The following is a 12,394-nucleotide window of genomic DNA, read 5'->3' as shown; positions in this document are numbered from 1 at the left end:
CAATCAACAACTAAGGTGTCACAATGAAAAAATGATGATTGATGCTTCTCATCTCCCTTCCTGTCTGTCTATCCCTCTCTCTGACTCTCTCTCTGTCCCTGTAAAAAGAACAACAACAAAAAAAAAACCAGTCTGGAAAGACTGACACCTGGGGTGGAGTACTGAAACCACACCCACCACCCTTCTGACTCTAGACTTCACCAGGGGTTTGTTCAGTGGCAGAGCCCAACAAGTAGCCAGCAGACAAAGGCTGCAGGTGTTGGGGCTGAGATAGCCTTAGCCTTTTGCAGACCTTCCCCCAGGCCCAGAGTGGGTAAAAGCCCCCCTAGGTGTGTAGCTGGTATTTCCACGTGCACCTGGGCCCAGCAGAGGCAGCCACAAACTCCAGATTGCTGGTAGCTGCGAGAAGGTTGCTAAAGGCCAATCTCAGGCAGAGTCTCCCACTGGTCTACACCAGGTTCTTACCAGGGAGGCTCAGGTCTGACACATCCAGTGGCCAACTGTGGAAAGCATCAGTTCAGGACCTAACAACCCTTGCTGGTGGCATGTCGTAAGGAAGGGTTCCTCGCATCTGGTCTAGCTGAGGAGAGTTCCACTCTCTGTAAACACAACTGGCACAGTGACTCATGTGCATTGGGTAGGGTGGAGCTTCACAGTCAGACGGCCTGGTGCTGAATATCCTGCTCCGCTGGGCTAGATTCCACAGGGGGAAAGGAGAGAGGTTTGGAGCATGGACATTTAACATATAAGTCCCTGTGAGTTTATTTTGGGGTCTGGTCAAGGGGGTTAGCCACTTTCGGTGGGGGGACACAGTCAGCCACCGAAGAGGACTCTCTTAGTTTTCCTGAGACCAATGTCTCACCAACTGGAAGAACTTCTGCAGAAGGGACTGTCAGCCCCACCCAATCTGAACCTGCTGCTCACCTCACTGGGGAGAAATAAAGTTTGAGTATCCAGCAGTGGCTGAGGAATGAGGCTCTAGAGTAGGAGCCACTTTCCCTGTACTGAGCTCCTGACCAAGAGACCCCTGAAGTAGGGGGTCCCACTAATATTGTATTCCAAACCTCAGTTACCCTAACACAACAAGCTTGCAAATTGTAGAGAGGATGGTTGGGTGACACCAGTCTGAGCCAACACTATAGTCTTTCTACAGAAGACTCTGTAGGAAGACCAGGCAGCTGAAAGAGAAGGGGCAGCAGCTGAAAAGTGGAAGCAAATCTTACGAAGCTTGGGGCTTCTACAGAGCTTCTGTCATCTCTAAGCAGGAGGAAGCTGATCCTTACACACAGGTTGAACCCTCCCACACTACCCAGGCACAGAAAACACAGACACAGACAGCAAAAAGTTCAGTAGCTGCAGACAGGTAGCCCACAGCAGGTTACAAGCAACTGCTGATGCCAACCCAAGAACACCTAGAACCAAGACAACCAGTAGTACATGACAGATAGGCAGACAGATCAATGGAACAGATCAGAGAATCCAGAAATAAACCCACACCTTTATGATCAATTGATATTTGACAAAAGAGGTAAGAGTATACAATGGAGTAAAGACAGTCTCTTTAACAAATGGTGTTGGGAAAATTGGAGTAGTACATGTAAAAAAATGAAACTAGACTACCAACTTACACCATTCACAAAGATAAACTCAAAATGGATAGAAGACTTAAATGTAAGTCATGAAACCATAAACATCTTGGAAGAAAACATAGGCAGTAGACTCTCTGATATCTCTCATAGCAATATTTTTGCCAATTTATCTCCACAGGCAAGTGAAATAGAGGACATGATAAACAAATGGAGCTATATCAAACTAAAAAGCTTTTGCACAGCAAAAGGCACCATTAACAAAATTAAAAGACAGCCCACACAATGGGAGAACATATTCACCAATACATCTGATAAGAGGTTAATAACCAAAATTTATACAGAATTTCTAAAACTCAACACTAGGAAGGTAAACAATCCAATTTAAAAATGGGCAAAAGAACTGAATAGACACTTCTTCAGAGAGGACATACTGATGGCCAATAGGCACATGAAAAACTGTTCAATGTCACGAATCATCAGAGAAATGCAAATTAAAGCCATGATGAGATATCAACTCACATCTGTCAGAATAGAACTCATAAATAAGTCAACACATAATAAGTGCTGGCGAGGGTGTGGAGAAAAGGAACCCTCCGGCACTGCTGGTGGGAATGCAGACTTGTGCAGCCACTGTGGAAAGCAGTATGGCGTTTTCTCAAAAAATTAAAAATGGAACTGCTTTTTGACCCAGCTATCCCACTTTTAGGAATATATCCTAAAAATACCAAAACATTGATTCAAAAGAAGATTTACACCCCATGTTTATTGCAGCATTGCTTACAATAGCCAAGATCTGGAAACAGCCCAAGTGTCCATCAGTGAATGAGTGGATAAAAAACTATGGTACACATATACAAATGGAATACCATGCAGCTATGAGAAAGAAGGGAATCTTACCTTTTATGATGCCATGGATTGACCTGGAGATTATTATGCTAAGTGACATAAGCCAGGCAGAGAGAGAAAAATATCATATGATCTCACCTATATGAAGAATCGAATTAACAAGATGAATTGAGGAATGGAATAGAGGCAGAACTGGGGTCAAGGGAAGCAGAGGGACAGATGTCAGAGGGAAGGAAGATGAGGAGATGGGATCAGAGAAATTGAAGAGATTAGTGAAATTATATATACATAACACATAGATACAGATAACAGGACAGCAAGTCCCAGAGGGAAGGGGGTGAGGGAGTTAGAGGAAGGAGAACAAAGGGGGTGTAATAAGGTGAAGGTGGTTGGGGTGTGATGGTGTTATATTGAGTGGGACACTTGAATCTATATTAACACAATAAATTAAAATTAATAAAAAATAATGAAATAAATAGAAATTTTAAAGAAAAACTATGTAACATTAAAGAAATTATTTTTAAAAATAGGGGAGGAGATGATAAAACATCAATTGATCATTGATTCATCACCTTCTGTTGTATACATGAAAAGACTTAGAAAATAAAGTTAGATGTGATATAAACATTACATGGAATGTAACATCGGTGTCCAAAAGAACCGAGGCTGCAAAGTAAAACACCCTTTACTTGGGGTGTTTGGTGATTTGAACCTGGGAATCACAGATGTGATGGAACCCTGAAATGTGCTCCAGAGAAGAAAAAGAAAGGCAGACCCTATAAGGGAAAAACCACAAGTAGTGCTGATATTTTTCCTATTGATCGTCTAATGTGGCATTCTGATTAGACTAAAAGGATTGGGTCAGGTCCAGCGGGCAAGACTCTGGGGTAGGTGTTGGCACGGAAACAGGAAAGTGAAATCCATATGTGAACTTGCAGCAAGCATGCACACATGAAGTTCTGACTTCACCAATGGCCTCCTCGCTCCACGTTAGAGCCCCGTGAAGTTAAAAACTCCATTTCGGAATTTTTGGTTCATAAAAATGTCAAACATTAACATCTAAAATATAGTTAAGTCCTTAAAGGTGCTGGCTACTCTACTGCACACTGCACACACATCTCCTTAACATTAGTCATGTGAGATAAAGAATATTGAACCCCATCTTAAAAATAAAGAAAATGTAGCTTGGGTTTATGTAATTTGTCTAATGATTTATAGCTCATAGAGCTGGGAAGAATATTTTAAATCTACCTAATGTTCACAGGATATTAAAGTTTAACAGTAAAACACTTTGCTGGAAGAAGGTATTTGAGCCTAACTTATCAAGCTAACATTAAAAAGCCAAAATTATTTTCCCTGCTATCACTTTCTCAGAATCTCAGCCATCTACCCGCGGAGACCTAGAACCTATTTAGAACTCTACCCCTAACTACTCTTGTAAATAAGTGACAGTAGTGAGGACAGTAAAACTCAGTGGTGATGAGAATTCTAATCCAGCACAATTGGCCCTAATTCTCAACTACACCTGGTGTAATGTATTCTCATTTTCCAGAGCCTCAAAGGAGATCCGTGGGTAGAGGGGAGGTGCTACAGGTATGGCAAACTTTGACGCAAAAACATGGCGAGTGAGGCCCGTGAACCCAGAGTTCTGGCCCACGTTTATCACATATGTCCATGCAGGGAGACCGCGGGGACTTCTGCCTTGTGTGGGAGATCTCCGGCCCCCCAGAAGGTTCACTATCAGCCCCAACAGTACTTCAGACCTGGAGGCCAACCTGGAGATGCCAAATGGTCAAAGGCAACAGAAACAAATGTATGGCCACATGTACCAATTGACTGATTGATTGTTTCAGTGGCGTCTTACAGTCTCATGAAATGGTAGGAAATAGTCCTCCTCATAATATTTATTTAACAAAACTAGCAATATGTATAGTCTAAAAATCCAGTCATAAAAATTCAATCTCATGTCCTAAGAGGTGAATAAATGACTTGTGCAAGCTGGCAAAGCAAGCAGCGAGTATCAGGAGGCCATGGACATTGTGAAGAAATGCCCACAATTCTGTGGACATTTATTATTTGTTTCCACAATTATGATAATTTTCTTAAATTTCTTTTTTTCCTCCAGGAATAAAATGATGTCAAGATGCACTGATTAAAAGTCTACATCTTGTCATTTCAAAGGGTGATACTAAATTTATTAAGCAAACAACAGTGAATTTTTAAATTGCTGTAAAGTTTATAAATATTACTTTGTTGCTGTTATTTAACCTGTTAAAAAAAGGTAGAAGGCCCCAGCTGGCTGGCTCAGTTGTAGAGGACTGGCCTGGTGTGTGTATGTCCCAGATTCGATTCCCAGTGAGGGCACAAAGAAGAAGCAACTATCTGCTTCTCCACCCCACCTCCTTTTTATTCTTCTCCTTCAGCCATGGTTCAATTCATTCTAGCGTGTTGGCCCCAGGAACTGAGGATGGCTTGTGAAACCTCTGCCTCAGGTGTTAAAAATAGCTTGGTTGCAAGCATAGCTGCAGATGGGCAGAGATGGGGGTTGCCAGGTGAATCCCAGTCAGGGTGCAAGAAGAATCCTGTCTATCTCCCCACCTCTCACTTCGAAAAGAAGAAAAAAAAGTAACAGATGAAATAAATCTACATAAATCATTGTCATCTAAAATCTATGATAATAATAAGTTAGTAGAGTTTTTAAAAAGCTCTTCCATTGTGTAACTATGGAGACTGATATTAATATTATCCTCTTTTTCTGAGTAAAAGTGAGTGCAGTCAATGTTCAGAGATTATTCCAAAGTCAGGTTGTTGCTTTGGGGCAAAACAAAAACTCAAATCCAAGTCTTTTGGGTTCTTTTTAAAACATGTCTGTGCATCTAAGATTCCACATTTGTGAATATACCAAAAATGTGCCTTCTATCTAGTCAAACCATGAATAAACTCCACTTCAGATAGTGACCAGAGATCCAAGGGGTGGTCCTAGATCTCATTCCTGTCCTGTACTCGCAGATTTTGCTTAGGTAGAATCACTTCCCTATGCCTCAGCTGGGTCTTCCATTTATTTTCAATAACATGGCACTGCTCCCAGTGGACTGAATGGCTTATCTAGCCTGGCTTCCCCTCTCCTTGCGCATGACTGTCTTCCTTCAATCGTTAGGAAAGGCCCTGATCCTAGGTACTCTTGCCAGCTGCCCCCAGTCAGGCAGGTGCAGTCCTTCCAAGTCTTCCTACTGGGTCCATTACATGACATTTGTGTTCAACAAATCATGGAGTGCTGAATGTGACAATGAGCACAGACAAAGGCTCTTGATGAGTAATTTGAGCAACATAGACATTTAGTGTCTGTTAAGATTCACGTTTGCTCATCGATTTCATCCAGCCAAAAGTTTCTCTGGATTACCTGGGTTCTATCCCCACCTCCTGGGCATACACAGGTGCATCACATTACACAAGGGACCAAAGTGAGCTACACTCAGAGAAGACTTATGATTTATTAATATACTTTGTGAAATTTATTTTAATTCGGTTTAATGTATTTTATTGTTATGTTAGAATAAATTTCTTTCTGATTGGACATATAAATATTTTGTATTACTTAACATTCACCATACTGCACACATTAGAGGTAAAAGCATAATTTTTCTTTTATTGTGAGACATGGGTAATGAATCGCATCAAATTTCTTTTCATCCTCTCCAGATAGCATCATTTAGATTCTCTTTGCGCTAATAATATAAAATTATAATAATAGTTTTTTAATGTTGAGCATTCTTTACACTCCTAAAATGAAGCCAACTTCAGTGTCATTACAAATCTGCTAATACACTGTGACATTTTTTCATTTGCTACTATTTTATTTTGAATGTCTGCCTATGTAGTCATAGTTAAAATTGCTATTTCTTACTTATGTTATCCTTGTTAAATTTTGATACAAGGGTTATCATGTACATAGCAAACTGGTATATACTGTGGGATAATTAAATTGTATAACAATTACTTTTTCTTAAAAAGAACTTCTAGTGTTATCATTTGAGCTATATATGTTTTTAATTTTTTACTTTTGTCCTTTTTAGCTTAAAAATACTTTTTTTTTTTTGTATTTTTCTGAAGCTGGAAACGGGGAGAGACAGTCAGACAGACTCCCGCATGCACCCCACCGGGATCCACCCGGCACACCCACCAGGGGGCGACGCTCTGCCCACCAGGGGGCGATGCTCTGCCCCTCCAGGGCATAGCTCTGTTGCGACCAGAGCCACTCTAGCGCCTGGGGCAGAGGCCAAGGAGCCATCCCCAGCGCCCGGGCCATCTTTGCTCCAATGGAGCCTCGCTGCGGGAGGGGAAGAGAGAGACAGAGAGGAAGGAGAGGGGGAGGGGTGGAGAAGCAGATGGCCGGGAATTGAAGCAGATTCCCTATGTGCCCTGGCTGGGAATCGAACCCGGGACTTCTGCACGCCAGGCCGACGCTCTACCACTGAGCCAACCAGCCAGGGCAAAAAATACTTTTAAAGAGTGCTTTTTACAACTTCTATTTATACCATCTTTTTAAAAAGTTTCTATCTTCTTGAATAAATTTAGTACCCATTTTTTAGAAAATCAATAACATCTAGATTATCAAATTCACCTTGTTACATAAAGTATTAAATCATAATTTATACTTTTCTTTGTTTTCTCTGTATCATTTATTGTACTATCTTTATTATTTCTAATAGTATTATCATTTATTGTGTTTATTAGATAAGACTAGTTGTTTATCCACTTTAATGGTAATACTCAAGAAGCAGCACACATTTATTAATCCCAATAATTACCAAGTCATTAAAAGTCCTACAAAATAACTGTATGAGTCCACCTTCCCCAGCATCTCCATTTCTGGGGCTACTCCTTGCATGGTCAGTATTTAAAGCATTCGAGTCTACTGTTTTTTCATGGACACACATATACATCAAGCCCACTTTCAGAAGAAAATGTCATTACCTTTCCCCTTTCTGTTTGAAAAGTTTAGGTAGTCTGGGTTTTTTTGGCAGGAATATTTTAGGATATTGCTTTATAAACTTATTGTGAGCTGACAAGATATTCTCAGCATTCCAGCTATAAAAAAAGAGAGAGGAAAAGAAGTAAAATTGTAAGTATCATTAGATAATAGCTTCAAAGAAGAAGGTTTTTAATACAATATACACAACTTAATTTTATACTATTTAGTCTAAGAAGCAAACAATGAAAATAGAAAACAAACATTATATGCTTTAAAAATACCCTCTGTATCCTGACCAGGTGGTGGCGCAGTGGATACAGCGTCGGACTGGGATGTGGAGGACCCAGGTTCAAGACACCAATGTCACCAGCTTGAGTGCAGGCTCATCTGGTTTGAGCAAAGCTCACCAGCTTGGACCCAAGGTCGCTGGCTTGAGCAAGGGGTACTCAGTCACTGTAGCTCCCCCGGTCAAGGCACATATGAGAAAGCAATCGATGAACAACTAAGGTGTGGCAACGAAATACTAATGATTGATGCTTCTCATCTCTCTCTGTTCCTGTCTGTCTTTCCCTATCTATCCCTCTCTCTGACTCTTTCTCTGTCTCTGAAAAAAAAACACACACAAAAAAAAACCCTTCTGTAAAAATCATCTATAGTGTGCTTCAGAGAGAAATAAAATGATTGAACTTTGGGTGATGCACACACAACACAATCAAGAGTTCAAATACTATAGAGGTATTTACCTGAAACTTATGTACTCTTATTGATCAATGTCACTCCATTAATTTAATTTTCTAAATAAAATTATATAAAGAATATCAAATTTATAATAGTCTATGTAAAATTTTAAGTTAAATTTTAAAACTTTAATTTGTCATTAATTAGTCTTGTATAAAATACGGCAAACAAAATTCTTCCAAAAGGATTCACATGTATTTTACATATATATTCCTGGATGGTATGATTATATGGACCTTTGCAATGATTTATGACACTCTCATACACTATTTTTTTAGGGTTGGAATATAGATGTCTTAAACCAAACGATGAACATCTCCCCAATCCAATCACTCACTGAAATCATCTGGGATGCCAACTTCTTTTTTTTTTTAATTTTATTTATTCATTTTAGAGAGTAGAGAGATGGGAGGAGGAACAAGAAGCATCGACTCCCATATATGCCTTGAACAGGCAAGCCCCAGGTTTTGAACCGGTGACCTCAGTGTTCCAAGTTGACACTTTATCAACTGCACCACCACAGGCCGGGCGACTTCTTATTTTTAATTTAATTTATTAGAGTGACATTGATTCACAAAACCATGCTGGTTTTAAGTATACAACTCCACAAAACATCATCTGCACCCCACATTGTGTGTGCGCCCATTGTCCCTGGCATCTAATGCATTTCCCGTGGAAACAGGATCTCCAAGGCTGCGGTCTGGGTGAGCTCCTCGACTTTCAATGTCCTCCTCCAGATGGTGCCCACTTGCGGCCGGGTTTCCATACACTGCACGTATCAGAAATGTCAGTAACAGGATCTGCTTCTATTCACAGTCCGGTAACGACATCTGCTTTTGGAATATCTACCTCATTCAATTTTCAATTGACTATTATGGAAAGTTGGTTGATATTTTAGAATGCTGAACATTCATCTTGCCAGCTTATTTCAGTAATTATCAAACATGATCATATTTAAAAATTAACAATGACAAACAAACATCTTAGTCAGTATTTGCCTCATAGCAGTGAATGTAAAAATCCTTAAGAGAAAACATTCATTATCTCATTATCAGTGTAAACAATAACCACACACAGTAAAATATTTATGTCAGATTTTTATTCTCTTGGTCAAAGTTCCTAAAACACCTTATTAATTCTTTACAAATAGAATATATTTTAAGAATACTGTCTAACTTAATTGGACTTTATTTAAATAATGCAATGTAAATGTAATTTAATATGACATTATCTTTTTCATTCCTATTCTTATAGGGATACAACGACCAAGAATCTATTTAAATCTAACCACTGAGATTGCTGGAAGCTTTCCCAAGACACTCCCCCCCTTTTTTTCTGTTTGAAACTGACATTCTATAGTTACCTATTTTACACATTTACCTTTTATATATTGGGTACATGTTATATGCCAAACATTATGCTAAGGGCTGGTAATAGTTTACACCCCCTTCCACCCCTAAAGAAACTGAACACTTAGTACTTTTCCGAACTCATATAACAGGGAAGCGGACGACACAGGGTGCACATGAAACCTGAATTGACTTCAAAACCCATTCTCTTAACCTCATGGAAATACTAACCCTCCCTGCCAAAAACCATAAAACGTGTCAGTTTTTACAATGTGTCAGATATTCTGGGCTATTTACGTTTTCGATCATCTAATCCTTACACTTTATCTCCCCATTTTGTAGACAAAGGAACTGAGGCCCAAAGAAGGTAAAAAATTTAGTCCAAGGTCCCACAGCTGTGAAGTGATGGTGCCAGAATTCAAACCAGGCCACCTGATTCCAGAATGCAGGTACGGGATTCTTCACCCGAGGCAAAAGGTAGTGGGGGTGAGGAGGAGGCAGGATGACAGGGGGGAAAGTCGCAAAATATCAAAGAGGTATGCTCTCCTCACTTCTTCTGAAAGAAGCCATGGGGAGATGGATGAAAATGGAGACATAATTGGAAGGGGTTAAGAGATGTGATGTAGCCTGATCAGGCGGTGGCGCAGTGGATAGAGCGTCGGACTGGGATACGGAAGACCCAAGTTCGAGATCCCAAGGTCGCCAGCTTGAGCAAGGGCTCACCTGGTTTGAGTAAGACCTCAGCAGCTTGAGCCCAAGGTTGCTGGCTTGAGCAAGGGGTTACTCGGTCTGCCGAAGGCCGGCAGTCAAGGCACATATGAGAAAGCAATCAATGAACAATTAAGGTGTTGCAACGCACAACAAAAAAGTAATGATTGATGCTTCTCATCTCTCCGTTCCTGTCTGTCTGTCTCTGTCTATCCCTCTATCTGACTCTCTCTGTCTGAGTGTCTCTGTAAAAAAAAAAAAAAAAAATGTGATCTAGAACTCTGTTAGTAGTAGAGAAAGCCTGTGTTTTCTCAGCAGTCCCGTAAACGATGAGGTGAGGTCCTCTCTCCATGAAGGACGGTGGGAGGGACATAGAAGAAACTAAGTAGCTCTAATTTCAAAAGTCCAGCTTGGGTACAGGAGTTAGTAAAAATTAGACATTTAAAAAGGATATACCCCAGTATCACATATCTTTGAAATCCAGAGCCGGTTCTTTGATTTCATTATATTTCCTCTACTACTTGCCTGTGTGCTCAGGATTTGTGATGTCAACCATTCTGTCTTGTTTTGGGCATCAAGTTACGCTCAAAGACTGTCTTTGCCAGCAATTTATTTCACACAGGCTCACTGTGGAGATTGTACAAGCCAGTAGTATACAGGATGATGTCTCTTAATAAACCGATAAAAAAACAACATGCTCCGAAGCAATGATTGATCAATCACACTACTGTTCCAGACAAGGAGAGATGAAAGGAATAAAGTCCTAATTTTGACAGGGTGAACCTTTTTATAAGAAGTGCTCAGGAGAACCTGTTTTAACAAACCAGGAGCTGACTTCCAGCTGCTGGCTCCAAAATCAAGTCCCTTGTTGCTAAGGGAGTGAAGGCACTGGTGTTGGTAAGCAGGCTGGCTGCTCTGGGGTGGATGGGTTGTCACCCCAGGAATGCTGTATGGTTTAGACAGAGCCACTGCCCAGCAAAGGGTCAGTTTGGCCACATAGGAACAAATGTCTCCAAGAGCTGTTTAGGTTGGCAAAGTGTGCCTTGCCCAGATGGAAGCCCTCCAATGTCTTCACAAACTCTCAATATCTAAGTCTAATAGTTGCCATGGTTACTTCTTTACCTGATCTCTCAGCACCTGAGCTGATGGGGTGGGTGTTTCTCCATGAAAACAAGAGGAGGCAATGATGTCCTGACACACTTCACTTCTGAAAACAGCCTGTTTTGGTCTCTGTCATAAACAAGTGGATTCAAACAATTTCTTTAAGTCGTACACAGGTGGACTTGAAATCATATGAAACAAATACACAACACGTTTACAACTCTTTGACACATGACTTCTTTCCAAGTATGAGAAAGGCCCAACTATCATGTCTATGTCACAAAAGTGTTACCCTAAAATGTGACATATATATTCTGTGCCTTCAATCTAGAATGCTAATCCAGGATTTCAAACACTTTCATCTGTGTAGCTGACCAGGTAACTATGAGAGGCATTAATGGTTTATTATGATACCTCAGTCATGAAACAAATGTATTATATAATTTGAATGACAAAAGTGCATGGCTCCATTACCTGCTCTGTAGTTCTCTCATGCAGCATAATGAATTCAACTGATCATAATCGATGTGCTCAGATAGTTTCAAGCCTGGAAAAAAAAATTAAAAATGTGAGTAATTTTCTGTAATCTTATTAACCAAGTGTGTAAATAGAGTTTAATTACAAACATTCATCATAGTAAGAGAATCCCATGATTATGAAAGTGAGCTATTAACAGTCTTTGTTGGATGCACAGGCAGAATTAAATAGGGTGATCAAAAGGAGGAAAGAACTTAATGTTTTTCACCGATGTCATACTTAGTCTGGAATTGTTTTTGTTCAATTCCAGTAAACACTGGAGTTTATACAGTTGTATACTGTCACTTCTCTGGAAGTAAGTCTTTTTGAATCCCTGTAATAACACCTTTAGCACATGAGTTGCTTCCAGAACTCTAGACATGACAATCCAAAAAAAAAGTTTTCTTAAGGTCTCTGATTCTGGCTCTCTTTCTGGAATACGGCTCCTTTTGATTTAGCCCTATGCAGGTTCTCACTCTTGGCTAGCCCCTCTGCAGAGCCCCTTCAGTGTCTGGACTCAGTTTGCAATTCCTTTGGAAGTTCAAGGTTAAGCAAATCATACAAGATCCCCATAA

The 12,394-nt window shown here is 40.2% G+C and overlaps 1 protein-coding gene across 1 annotated transcript in view; it reads right to left on the bottom strand.

Moving 5' to 3' along the window:
* The window catches only part of CNBD1 (cyclic nucleotide binding domain containing 1), a 261,946-nt gene that overhangs the window by 235,328 nt on the left and 14,224 nt on the right, over positions 1-12,394 (bottom strand). The window contains exons 2-5 of the mRNA XM_066266437.1: positions 11,778-11,850; positions 9,726-9,730; positions 8,770-8,914; positions 7,410-7,523 (exon numbers count right to left, since the gene is read on the bottom strand). Coding sequence (XP_066122534.1) covers positions 7,410-7,523; positions 8,770-8,914; positions 9,726-9,730; positions 11,778-11,850 — 337 coding nt within the window. The remainder of the gene's footprint in view (positions 1-7,409; positions 7,524-8,769; positions 8,915-9,725; positions 9,731-11,777; positions 11,851-12,394) is intronic.

The sequence above is a fragment of the Saccopteryx bilineata genome, chromosome 3, assembly GCF_036850765.1.
Source record: "Saccopteryx bilineata isolate mSacBil1 chromosome 3, mSacBil1_pri_phased_curated, whole genome shotgun sequence".
Lineage (NCBI taxonomy): Eukaryota > Metazoa > Chordata > Mammalia > Chiroptera > Emballonuridae > Saccopteryx > Saccopteryx bilineata.
This window is presented reverse-complemented; position numbering and strand designations above follow the sequence as displayed.